The sequence below is a fragment of the Aricia agestis genome, chromosome 3, assembly GCF_905147365.1.
Source record: "Aricia agestis chromosome 3, ilAriAges1.1, whole genome shotgun sequence".
NCBI classification, from domain to species: domain Eukaryota; kingdom Metazoa; phylum Arthropoda; class Insecta; order Lepidoptera; family Lycaenidae; genus Aricia; species Aricia agestis.
In genome coordinates this window covers 1,271,082-1,285,217 of record NC_056408.1, presented here as the reverse complement: position 1 = coordinate 1,285,217, position 14,136 = coordinate 1,271,082, and the positions used below count along the sequence as shown (strand labels likewise).

Below are 14,136 nucleotides of genomic sequence, written 5' to 3'. Positions count from 1 at the left end.
GGTCTGGATGTATATTAATTATGTGTATGATATAATAAAAATCTTAAATATATGTATAGTGTAAAAGTATTAAATATATTTAGTAAAAATAAAAGTATTAAATATATTTCCGTTGTCTGGTACCTGTAACACAAGTCCTTCAGGTACTTAGCACGGGGCCAGACTGACGTGGTGTGAAGCGTCCATAGATATTATATTATTATATTATATTATAATCACTACCATAGAGACAAATAATCATATAGTCTGTCAAAAAAGTGAAGAAATTAAAAAGTGGCAACATTGTAGTGTCATCCCTTTTAAATCACTATAAGAAAAAAGGGATGACATTACGATGCAATGTTGCATTCACTTTAGACTATACATCTAGCATCTATACATAGTCTGTCAAAAAAGTAAAGAAATTAAAAAGTAGCAACATCATAGTGTCATCCCTATGTCATCCCTTTTTTTCTTAGATTGATTTGAAAGGGATGACCAAGGGATGACACTACGATGTTGCCACTTTTTAATTTCTTTACTTTCTTGACAGGCTATAGATACGTTTTGGTCATGCCATAAAAACAAACAGAAAAATAATAAAACAAACATGTAGGTAACTAAAATTTTTTTAGCACATTTCTCAAAACATACTTGAAATAATGCTACCTACGAAATAAAATGGGTATCCTAAGAACTTTTATTAAGATCTACGTTTTATTATATGCTGCAGTATACTTTGCCTTAGTCGGAGCCTTAATATACATCCGAAATATGGTCATAGGAGAGAGGTAAGTCATCATAGTATTACAGTATACTACTAGAAGTTATATATTTGAAATCATATAACTTTTTCCTGACAAGAGTTAATAATAAATTACAATGTCTTTATTTCTGTAGACGTGGTCGATACATTTTACATCCTTAGGGCGCGTTCAAATATGCGAAATCGTGTTGACCTGACAAATAAAAATGTACATGACGTCTTTTTAGATCAAAGATTAATAACACAGGTCAACAGTAAATTTGGTGCCTGAAGACTAAAAGCTGTTCCTGTAAGAACTTTGTGCCCCGATCAGATGTTTCTAAGAAATTTTCTTTCTATCAGCTCAGATTTTTAAGATATTTCATTCCAAAGTTTCAAGAATCTCGAATTTTAATCTATGTTTAGTAAATATGACACAATATCTATTATTTAGATCTCTATTTAAATTGCATATTATATTTTTTTATTAAAAGAGAGTTATTAACTAAACTTTCTTTTTTATACATATACAAAAATTGTTACTCCACTTAGTATGAGCTAGGTAAAGCATTTTGAAAACTGTCATAACATTGGGGAAATTAGTCATAATTCATTGAAATAAGTTACATTCTCAATAAGAAGTGTCTCCCTCTGGCATACATATTACAAAACTAATAAAAATGAATACTTTCAACTGCAATGTGATTCTGAAATGGGCTAAAATGCGAGATTTTTGAAACTTTGGAATGAAATATCTTAAAAATCTGAGCTGATAGAAAGAAAACTTCATAGAAACATAATATCGTGCACACAAAACCTATAGAAACTGCTATTAGTTTGCAGGCAACAATTTTTTTTTCGATTTTGTTGACCTGTGTAATCAGGAAAGTGGAATAAAATAAAAAGAGATTACTATACAAATTAATTTATTTAAAAAATGTAAAAATTTACATGACATTGGACGGCAGAAGAAAAACATTATAAGGCACAATAATGGGCAGTTTACAGACATTAAAATAAAAAGTTATAAAAACAGATTTTACCCTTATTTTAATTTATTATACGAGATTCTTAATTTGTTATATTTTGTCGATAAATTGTGCAGATTACAATGTATAACTAAAGTAAATTGTTTTGATAAAGTAACTTTATGGCAAATGGCAACACAAACATATGTGTTGTATGATGTGTACATATTACCATAATATATTTCAAAACAGTATATTAAAATATATGAATTATTTCATAACATATTTCTGGATTGTCGAATATTTAATAAAACTGTAAAAAAATATAATCTTACTTCATTAGAAGTAAATTTTGAAATGAAACTTTGGTACAACACTTCATAGGTATAGTGATTAGTGAACCTATAATATTATGACGTGTGTTTAAATTGTCAAGACTCTTAAAAATTACCAAACATCTGAATAATATCTTGTATATTACAATATGGTTTTATAATATTACAATATTTTATTCTATTTGATTGTGTAAAAGTATGATGTACACTATAGCATATTATGATATAGTGTACACAACTAGATTTTCTGTACTAAATACAAATAAATGCCTGCAGGCTGTATAGTGAAGGCACATTATTTAAAAATATAAATGCAAACGTATCAAATGCATTAAGTTATAAAATTAAAAATTATTTAGATTTGCTTTAGTTTGAGTCATTATAAAGTTTAACAATCTAACTGTAGTTCGGCCGTTAGCGGCCGAACTACAGTTAGATAGTACAGTTACATAGTACAATCAGTATATTATGTGCTTTGGCACATAATATATTTCAATAGTGGAAGAGAGAGAAAGAGACAAGCACGAAAGGCCAATGTCCGAATTTTTATGTGCTTTGCAACCATACTTAAGTTTCTTAAAATCCTTTTTTATAACCTGTTGCTTGTTTGTATTATCAGTAGGACATTTTAATAGCTACCGCTTTACTTATGAGTAGTACTATCCAAGCTTACTAAACTTAAGAATAATAATTACTAAGTAATCAATTGCTATGACTTACATACAAAACAATTAATAAGAATATTTTTTTACATCCGTAAAGTAAATTAATAAGTGTGTAAAAAATGTATAACTTATTTTGTTACATTTAATATGAAAATTATACCTGAGATTAAACATCTGAAATGAGGTAACATACTGTAAGTAGTATTTGTAAATTGGACGGAAAATAAGTCTTTAGATATTCTTACTTCTAAGGTGGCTTTTTATCTTACTTACATCTAAGCCCTATGGTCTGAACTATATTTTCACTACTTATAACAGCGAGTCTACAATCATTATATTTCTAGTGACAATATTAAGGCCGATTTTAGTCTGATACTCGGCGTCGGCGTCGACGGTCAGTCGCAGTCAGCAGCTGACTGCTGACTGCGACTGACCGTCGACGCCGACGCCGAGTATCAGACTAAAATCGGCCTTAATATTGTCACTAGAAATATAATGATGCGTCGACGGTCAGTCGCAGTCAGCAGTCAGCTGCTGACTGCGACTGACCGTCGATGCCGACGCCGAAACGCATAAACTATCAGCGCTGACCGCTACGCATTATTAAAAAATGCTTCCTAGAATTTCATACATCTCTATCCGAGGGCGCGCGTGCGGTCGGCGTGAGACAAAAATCAGCCTAAGATGTGATCTAGTAAAACTGTACATGGAATGTCAGTCTATATGTTACAATAGTGATCTGTAGCTCTACCATGAGTTTAAAGCTATAGTATTTATCGATACTCGATACCAACTACGTAAATATTTAGTATGGCGATTTTAGTTCCGCAAGATTTCCTTCTTGCGGAACTAAAATCGCCTCCTCTTCCTCATGGTAGAGCTACAGATCTAACTGCACGGTAATCTGTGGCATCATAGTACAATCAGTATTGCGAGTTCATCTTTTGTAAACTTATAAGGCTCAATTTATACTAGCGCAGATTCGTAACGCATCGAAGCCACCAATGCAGCGGCACCGCCGCCCTGGGGCCCTTACACACGGCGCCGGCGCGGCGGCCGCGATACCGTGCCGCTGCCGCTGCGGCGCCGTGTGTAAGGGCCCATAAAAATACAAGGATGAGTAATATAGCGGCGCCGTGTGTAAACAGCCTAAGGATGCACATTATGTTGGACCACATTTTTCACAAATATCTTAGCTGTCATACACGCCATTATAAAAAAAATATCAAAAATGCGGCCCCCGCTGACACAAAGTGCGCATACTTTACCAACTGTAACACTACTGCGCGCGCCACAGCAACACCAACGCTGCCGCAATCATCATGACCGCGGCCTGTATACTCGCGGCGCCGGCCAGCCTGCACTTGAACATGTCGAGGCGCGTCAGTTTATCGTCGATGAGGTTCATGAACTCCGCCTCGACGATCTGCCCGTCGTAGTAAGTGGTGGGGTCCTCGAAGGGGTACTCGTAGCCCTGCGCACACTCGCACTTGTAGCCGCCGGATTCAAACCCGCGACCCTGGATCGGCACGCACTGGAAACAAAATACTTTATTGGAACGAAGTTCCTTATCGCGCGTTTCGAAAGGGGGCTAGACGGAAAAAGTTGTAACGACTTTTTTCAAAACGTGTTTGTGGCCAGTATAAAAAAGGTTGAGTACCACTGCACTAATATATTACATTCATATATAGGGTTGCCAGGCGTCTGGATAAAGCCGGACACAGTCAGGCTTTTAGCTTGCGTGTCCGGCCAAAATTAAAGGGAGTCCGGCTTTTGTAGAGCCTAGAATCTATAACTTTATATAATTGTAGAGCTATAAGGGTGAAGCCCTGGGAATCAGACAGGAATTTTGTATGAAACTGAATGCAGCAGAATTTCTGCCAGAGAAAAGATATTTACACGACCGAAATTCTGCTACTCACAACTCACAAATTACGCTCGTTTGGCTTCACCTTAAGATGTTAAATTGTTTTAGATAGCAAGGTTCCGGCATTTTTGTACTAATGTCCGGCCAAGCTGACTGCTTTGTCTGGCTTTTCGGTCTAACAACCTGGCAATCCTATTCATATTGTACACTGTGTGTAAGGTGTGTGTTTACATCCAACTTAAAATTAACCGACTAGTAGTTAGACTTTTGAGTCCTTAAAAAATTAACCAGTAAGGTTTTAATCACGACAAATGTACAATTGTCGCGCGATGAAAGAGCTTCATCGCAACGAAGTTGTAGGTAAAACTAGTATAATATGTCGGAAACATCACTATCGCATTTTTGTCGTGGAAATAAACGCAAGTGAATTGACAAGCGATGCCAGGAATCAGCCGTACTGTGCCCGTACATCACCAAAATAAAGTTTACTAGTACTCACATAGGAGGAGCTCCTGTCACATTTGTCGGTGTTCTTGAACGCATTGGGCACGTAGTACTTGTCCGGACACTGGTTGATGTCCAGCGACAGCAGGGACATCGTCACCGCCACCACGCCTCTGTAATAACACGAAATTGAAGAAACAGAAAAATTTGGCTACAGCTTTACGTGGTAAAAAATTAATTCAGTAAAAAAATAATTGAAGATAATATTTGATTTGAAAAGTGCAATATTTGCACAAGGGAAAAGAAGAATTTTCATACACTACTGAAAAGCAAACGAGTTTATTTACCGTTTGACTTATGTAATCACAATATTTTGTGGATGCAATAACCGGTGAAAAACGGTCTACCATCTCGCACTTTAAACGTCAATGCGTAATGCATCAGTCTTTTTAAAAGGTTCCGCGGCGTCTAATGTGCATCAGAACTGTAATAATTTCTTTATCAATTCAATATTATAATAACTCACTTGAACTCTAGCTTCTTGACGGAGTCCCAGCCGAAGAATGGAGCGGCGTAGGTGATGACCCACTGCTTGAGGTGCCCGTCGCAGTCGAAGTACGGCCGCGTCCAGTGACCCTGCTGGATGTTGGCAGCCCTGCAAATATTATAGAATTTTTTTTTAATGAAATTCTTGTCACAGTGCTTGTGCGCGAACTTCTCCAAAACGGCTCCACCGATTTGAATGAAATTTTGTGTGTACATTTGTTAGGCATTAGAATAGGTTTTTAAACTAGTAATAATTTATATAGCAAAACAACTTTTGACTGGTCAGCTAGTTTTTAAATAGTTAGAGGTAGACTATGAATTTTCGATGTTTTAACTGCGCCAGACAAATTAATGTGATGCATCATGCAAGGACTAATATTATTCATTGAAACAAATTCGCTAAGAATAAAAAATATAATAAAATTTTACACACAACCGTCCAGTCACTTAGCAGTTAGCACATAGAATTTTGTAGATTAATCTGTTAGTGTCGTACTTGTCTCTTTCCCTTCAAATGAAAGAGACAACAATATAATTCAAATTCTTTATTATGCACACAATAATAAAGAATAGTATAAACTATGGAACATACATCTCATGTCTAATCCCATGGTAAGTAAAAACTTAATGGCAAATAAAAAATACATCATGAACCCACCCTCTAATAAGAAAGTGTCTATAGAGAGAACACAGTTTTTTTTATTTCAAAATTTGTCTTCAAATCCAGGCTTATGGAACACAATACTCACTTGTAGAACGTCGGATATCTTTCATACTGCTTGAGATGATGTCCGAGCTCGTCGTCACGGATCTTCATCTTGAGGAAATACTTCTCCAGCTCCTCGAAACTCGTCGACCAGCGCTGCTTGAGGAACTGGAACCACGGCTTGTTTGTGTAAATCTCGTCTGTAAAAATATAACTTGATTGTACCATCGAAGAAGTTGACTCATAGGCAGATGACGGACCCGCGTCACTTGGTAGAGAGAGAGAGGTTGGAGATGTCAATTCGATGTTCTTCTTCTTCTTTTTTAATGGCACCCAATCCGTCAACTAGGTTAGACGTAAAAGCAACTAAATTACGTAAGTCCGCCAACTGTCTAGGAATAGACGAAACCACCATGCGTTTTCGCGTAACTTTCAGCTACGCACAGTAAAACTCTGGAACTGACTGTCGCCAGTATTTCCGAGCCGATACGACCTGCAAAACCTTCAACTTGAAGGTTTGGCCTTTTTAGAGGGAATACGCTCTTGAAGGATTCAAGAGCGTTTTCCCTCTTAAAACGCCGGCAACACACATGCAACTCTTTTGATCTTGCGAATGTCTATGGGCAACGGCAGTTGCCCTCTAATTTTATCTGGAAGAAAAACCGAAGTTAACTCTTTAGTCCTTTGCACACCGAATCGCAAAAGATAGTGTAGGTTATTTACATTTGGGCGATTTTGGGAGTTTGATGTTTAATTTTTTCTTCTAGCCTAATGACCTTGAAGGATGTGATAACTTGAACCTTAAATTTGACTCAAATTTTATACTTCAACCCGGAACTAACCTGTCTTGTTCAGTCTTGCCATATCTTCCAATTTAAATTTCCTAGTGTTCAACTCGGTCTTGTAAGCGAGTGGCGCAAAATACGTCCTGTTGGTAAACTTGTTTCTGTCCCAATATGTACCTGAAAAATTAAGCTACATTTAGTACCAAAAATCTTATTTGTAGTAGGTCAAATCTGTCATATTTTCTGAGGTTAGAATTGTTAGAAATATGTATCAGACATTAAAGGTGATCGCACTTTTATCCGCACGAATGCGCCGCATTTTAGAATTCGTTGTATGAAATTATGTGAAACCTCGCACATACCCGCACGTACGCGCTGCATTTCGTGTACTATGCGGTGCGTGCGACGCGTACGGCGCTGACAAATGTGCGATCAGCTTAAAACACACTATACATACTTGAATCATAGTAATAAGGCACATAATTTCATACACTTTTTAATATTCTAATATAAAGTTTTGTGCTTCGGTTCGTAGTTTGAACTATATAAATTAAATATTTTAACAGAAATCTTCTTATAAAATGAGATCTAATAGTACTCACCAGCAGACCACACCTTGGAGTCTCCGAGCACAATGGACAAAGTCTCTCCGAGCATCTGATCCTCAGTTAGAGGCTTGTCAGCCACTCTTGTACCACTGAACACTTCCGTTGGATCTGACACCTGTATTTTGTTTTAAATTAAGCATAACAATACCAAGAATTTGCTTAATGCTATTATAATACATGGATTTGCAGTTAATACTTAGCAGAAAAAAAATGATAAACAGTGTTAGGCAGGCTATGAAGACGTGACATGAAGGTAAAGGATTAGAAAGTCTAAAGTATGTTCAATGTAATTTGTGGAGCTGTTTATTACATTTCAAATAAATTTTACGCATAAACGTGATCGCATTTTAAAATTCGTTATATTAAAATATGGTGTGAAACCTCACACACTCGTCCGCACCGTACGCGCCGCTTTTCATGTACTGTGGTGTGTTTGACGCGTACGGTGCTGACAAATGCGTGATTAGCTTCAACCTAATACAATATACAATGTTCAACACACCTGCAAGAATGCACTAATGAAATTTGCCAATCTCACAGCCATTTTAGCTTGGTTCTGGAACTGCTCTTCAGCACCGAATGCTATGTCTCCGTTTAGTATCAGGTCTGATGGTTTGTATCTGTAATTATTATGGAGTGAAATAAGTTTTTACTTTACCATAGCATTAAAAGAACATTTTAACAAGGAGAGTAGAGGCAATGTTTAGCACAAGACTTTATTATAAGTGTAAGTGAGAAAATTGTTTGCTTTTCTTCTCAAGCAATAAAGCTTCAGCTTCTTTTACTCTTCATTAAATACAGTGTCCTGTTTCTAAGTGATTTAGGATTACAATGTTTCTTCAATAATCATCCATCATTTCTGTTAAAAAAATAATTGAAGAACCTTCGTAAGCCTGTTAAGTAAATTGCACTTACAATGAGCAGTTATGTGGTTGGACACTCTTTATAAAGTTGAGTGCTCCATACAAATTCATTCTTTCAGTGTGCAATGATTCTGGACCTGTAGTGGAGTTCACATATTCGTAATATCTGTCCATATACATTGCTCTTATCTGAGGATCAGCCTTCACCCATTCCACTGGCAAACGCTGGACCCCTGGAAAAATATTGAGGTTGAATTATGGATAATCTTAAAGACAGTTCTTGTTTCTAAAAAAAAGCTAAAATGCCATAAATTTTAATTCTACCAGAAGGTAGAATCAAAATGAATCTACATCACAAATAAACTTAATATTTACATCCAATCTTGCTGCAGTCAAAGTTATTGTAATACTGATCAGAAGTCGCCCGTTCTATGATCTCTCCCAGGTATGGTCGCCTGACAAGGCTTGGTAGTCGGTAACCAGGTCTACAGCGACACTGATATCCTCCCCTTCGGAAGCCCCATCCATGTAGAGGTTCACACTGAAACAATACAATAATTTAGTGTTAAAGGTTTGAAACAACTTGAATAAGAAAACAACAATTATTGTCAACAGAAATTAAGCAAATTTTAATTTATAAAGGAACATATAAAGAATTAGCTGTTGCCCGCGACTTCGTCCGCGTGGACTTCAGTTTATAGCGCGCGGTGTCAACAAAATTGTTGTCAAATTTAAAAGCTTTTTAAAACCCTAGTACCCCTTAAATCAAAATACCGATAATATTTCATTAATTTAAATTAAACTTTATTTATGCCTAAAACTTATTTAGCCCCCCATTACACAACTTTAGCCATAAACTATAATTTATTTTTGATAGGTTAAAGTTATAATATAAAAGCGTGTAAAACAATCTAAAGAATCGAAAATGTAACTTGAGATGGTACCACCTCTTATAGAAACACGTAAGACCAAGTGATAGCGCGAGGTAGACGACTCTTAGCGCCATCTGTAACTAACTTAATTTGAACAAATTTACGCATTTTCACTCCTTTACAACCCCTTTTTCCAGTTAAAAAGTAGCCTATGTCCTTTCTCAGGCTTTAGACTATCTGTGTACAAAATTTCATTACAATCGGTTCAGTAGTTTTGACAGAAAGACAGACAGACAGAGATACTTTCGCATTTACAATATTATTATAGATTTGCTAATTTCCATGGAAATATTGCACAATGGTTATATTAGTAATTACTAGCTATTTGACCGAGCTTTGCTCGGTATTCAATAAAACACGAATAAAATAAAATATTATAAAAATGATTCCTAGCTAGATCAATTTATCACCCCCGAAACCCCTTATATACAAAATTTCATGAAAATCATTGGAGCCGATTCCGAGATTCCAATTATATATATAATACAAAGCCACAAAAATATGTCAGTTATAAACAATATATACAACATCTTTGACTTTAAAAGCTCACCTCTGTAGTTTCTTCTTTACATCTTGCAGTCCCTGTAAACCTGTTTGGTTTGTCATTGCCCGGACTGAACGGACATTGATTTATGTCTATCCTATCATAATCCATTTCCATTACCACTGCAGCTGTGTAGCTGTAAAATAATTACACAAATATTTGTCAAGAAAACATTAACTATATGACTTTCATAACCTTTTTGTGAAGACTTTGCAACATACAGACAAAGATAGGATAAAAATTTAAACCTTTAGTAGTTAGGCATTAATTAAAATTGATATAGAATGATAAGTATAAGAAAGTAACAGCATACACAATATCACAACATTTTTTTTAATTTAAAATAATTCAAACAACAAATTATTATGCTTGGACTTTGACTAAAATAAAGTAAACAATCATAATCTTACGTAGGATATTCAATGTGTCTGAATTGTGTGTGACGAGGGTAAATATCAGCTACAGGGGAAACAGCAGCCACCAGCCACTTGTTCAGTCTGCCGCAGTCAAAGTATGGCTTCGTCCAGTTTACAGGCCCGGGAGTCTGAAATACACAGAATGTACTATAGAATTTGTACATTAGCACCAATACATTTTAACATCAACCAGTAAAAAAGCCTTAAACAATTATAAAAGTTTCAAAATATATAATTCTGTCAAATAATATAACCAATAGCTATAGTTAGTCAAATATAATATTATTGTAACCAGCAGATTCTGTACTTTATGCATAAGAACAAAATACCCATAATACTATAAACAGTTTAGCAACAAAGAGCAGTTAATGAATACAAACCTCATCATTGCCTGGAGGTCCATGGAATGTAAATGTCTCATTAGTGTTATTTGCATATCGTATTTCGACTTGATATGTTGTTTTGGTATCATGCCTTTTGTCCACCCGATCCGGCAACCAAACTTGATACCATTCATTGGTGCGGTAGAAATCTGATGTGTAATCTTTAGATAAACTTTCCGAATCAAACGCACCTAAATCTTCAACATAGAACGTGTTTAGAGTGGATACTTTCTGAAGATGTACAGGATCATTGAAATCATCGGCTCTGAAAGCCCTAGGCGCGAATCTCGGCATGGTCTTGTTGAAGAACCCTCTGTACGAGGACGTGTAAGACATATTCGGTGAAAAATATATGGAACTAGCGTTTATGTAGGGGTTAGATGAAACGTCCGCGACGGACGATAGGAAATAGTACATCATTCCTGGATCGTACGTATCATTGATAGCGGGCCGAATAAAACGAGACTGGAGTATGTAACTCCAGAAAAAGGCTCTACTTATGGCTAGATTATGCAAATGTAACATCGCGGTACGATTTGCGAACACTGGGTTGATGTTGATTTCTTTCACATCGGGGTGGTGGGACACGGAGTCTTTGGGTAGGAAGAGATCGTCGAGGTGGCTTATATAGCAGTTGTCTGGAGATATTTTGTCCATTCTTCCACGAATTTCGTCAATAGAATCTCGTATTTGCCACTCATATTGACCGGCCACACCCCACAACAATGCACACAAAGATATCGCAAGTAAAGTGCAATTTAACTTCTCCATTTTAATTTGCGATCCTTTGAAACATTACTTACAAAATGAACAAAAGTTTCACATATATTTTAACTCAAAATATCAATTTCCACATTGTAAAATAAAACCGTTTGCTTACAAAAAATTGTTTGGTTTTTTTTTAAGTTTCTTCTTCTTCTTCTTTAGAAATGACATTTCGAAATTCTGACATTTCGTAGTCGCTGACATTTGGCTGACATGCGCTGACATTTGTTTATAACAGGTTTTTTTTAAAGAATGACCAAAATAGGGTAAATGACTAGTAGATTGGACAGTACCAGTCATTCGAAAAAGCACAAAAACACAAAATTTATTGATGTTGCTTTAAAAAATACCTGTTTTTAAAGTAAAGTAATTAGTAAAGGAAGTGTTGCAGGCCTGCAACACCATTCACTATCCTGCATTAGGCGGCGGACTGCACGGCTGACTGCAAGGATAATGAATGGGCCTTTTATATTATTAATTATCGTGAGTACTAATTTGTATTCTGTCATCATCATCATCATATCAGCCTATAGTTGTCCACTGCTGGACATAGGCCTCTCTCAATGAACGCCAAGATGACCGATCTCCTGCTACTCGCATCCAACATGGGCCTGCAACTAAGCGGAGATCGTCGTCCCACCTAGTTGGAGGTCGACCTACACCCCGATTTCCCAGCCTTGGTCTCCATTCCAGAGTAAGTTTACTCCAGCGATCGTCTGTTCTTCGAGCTACGTGACCAGCCCAGTTCCACTTCAGCGTACTGATTCTCTGCACTATGTCGGTGACTTTAGTTCTTTGACGAATTGTTTCATTTCGAAGCTTGTATTCTGTAATCTTTAAAAATCATATAAATTATTAAGCGCTTATTCCACTTATCCTAGCTAGGATGTCCTAGGCAGGGCTTCATAACGTTATCGAATACTCGAAAAAATATCGTTCCGTACCGGTATTTTCATAATGGTCTCCAGATACCGGATTTTTTTTATCGATATCTAGTAACATAACCAAAAAATGTCGTTATGAAAATACCGGTAAATATAACGATATTTCCTGGTATCAGGTATACGGTACCTATGCGTCGTGCACCAAATCTCACTCGCAGCCCAACTTCCGACTTCCGAGCACCAGTTTTTATAAACGTGGGAGAGCGTGGCCGGCTCGACCGGAGAAATACCACGTTCTCATAGAAAACTGGCGTGAAACAGCGCTTGCGCTGTGTTTCGCCGAGTGAGTGAGTTTACCGGAGGCATAATCCCCTCCCCTATTCCCTTCCCTTCTCTTCTCTACCCTTCCCTATAACCCTATTCCCTCTTAAAAGGCCGGCAACGCACCTGCAGCTCTTCTGATGCTGCGAGTGTCCATGAGTGACGGAAATTGCTTTCCATCAGGTGACCCGTTTGCACGCTCGCCCCCTTATTTTCATAAAAAAAAACTTTGACTTAACAAGTCAAGATGGTGCTGCAATTTGTTTAGTCAATGAATGCAGAAAATTATGCAAGGTACCGTCCGTCCGTCCGTATTTATTTACTTGTTTTAATTGTGGCGAATGCGGGGGATGGGCAAAATATGGATAATTATTTGTATGTCTTAGTATTTATTACTAGAATTCAAAGTTTAATACATATATATTTTGTAGACTATAGTTAAAAATATCAACACATTTAAAAAAGGAAGCACAAAATTATATGATAGCATTTAAAAAATATGTAGGTATTATAACACGGAGAATATTTTAAGGAGTAAGCCCGTAGCCCGTCGGATCAGAGGTGCTTTGCACACGACGGGGTGGGGCGGACCGGTCAATTTCGCCGCGAACGATAGCACAAAGATAATCCTACAATATGTATTACCAACGCACATCAAGGGCAAAAAGACCGCTCCGCAAGTCCCCGGCGGGCTCTGGCGGCGCGGCATGTCCGTGGAACTCACAAACCAGTTTACATGCAGTAACGCAGACGGCGCGGCGGCGCGAGGGGGCAGCTAGCTCTATTCTCTCTATCTCCACTAGAACGAACGTCCTGAACTGACTGCCTCCACTCGTTTGCTTTGTGTACCACCTCGCCCCGTCGTCTGCAAAACAACAGAGTCCGTCCGGCAGCCAGCGCACGGCGCCACCATAAATTAGTAATATTTGAATTAAGATACTGAGCACTGAACTACTGAGTACTGACCATGTCATTCTCATTAGACGTCATCTTTCCTATAATATATACCTACTGGTCACCAGACACGTCTAGTTTAATTTTGTGCATACTGCATACTGAATTGACTGATTAAATTAAAGTATGTACTTATTTTACAAAAGGTAACGTTATCAAAGAACACATATTTATCGTTATAAATCTCATTTACCGTTATAACATTTACCGGTATTAATTCCAATTTTTACCGTTATTTCTAGTATCGGGTAAATTTTTATACCGTTATCTATGCCCTTGAAGCAATAACGTTATGAAAAAATACCGGTATTTGAAGCCCTGGTCCTAGGACTCCTAGGCCCTAGCTAGGACTAGGACAAGTGGAATAAGCGCTTTAATATATATGAATTACGATAATCTGTGATCTTATTTGTCAAAAATTAAAAA

At 36.9% G+C, this 14,136-nt stretch overlaps 1 protein-coding gene across 1 annotated transcript; it reads right to left on the bottom strand.

Moving 5' to 3' along the window:
- Nucleotides 1-3,860: 3,860 nt before the first annotated feature.
- Nucleotides 3,861-11,708, bottom strand: LOC121725353. The gene is made up of 12 exons (XM_042112243.1): nt 10,784-11,708; nt 10,398-10,531; nt 9,994-10,123; nt 8,887-9,052; nt 8,564-8,744; nt 8,151-8,268; nt 7,643-7,763; nt 7,098-7,217; nt 6,299-6,455; nt 5,530-5,658; nt 5,059-5,176; nt 3,861-4,226 (listed from the first exon to the last, which is right to left on the bottom strand). The coding sequence occupies exons 1-12, from the start codon at nt 11,555-11,557 to the stop codon at nt 3,972-3,974; spliced, it is 2,403 nt and encodes an 800-aa protein (XP_041968177.1). The 5' UTR covers nt 11,558-11,708; the 3' UTR covers nt 3,861-3,971.
- Between the last annotated feature and the right edge of the window lie 2,428 nt (nt 11,709-14,136).

Bases quoted from the DNA above. Each gene is read 5' to 3' on its own strand.
- LOC121725353 (XM_042112243.1), bottom strand. From the start codon at position 11,557: ATGGAGAAGTTAAATTGCACTTTACTTGCGATATCTTTGTGTGCATTG. The intron at 8,269-8,563 runs GTAAGTGCAATT...TAATAATTACAG, and splicing joins CAACCACATAACTGCTCATT to ATACAAACCATCAGACCTGA. The intron at 6,456-7,097 runs GTTAGTTCCGGG...ATATTTTTACAG, and splicing joins GGCAAGACTGAACAAGACAG to ACGAGATTTACACAAACAAG.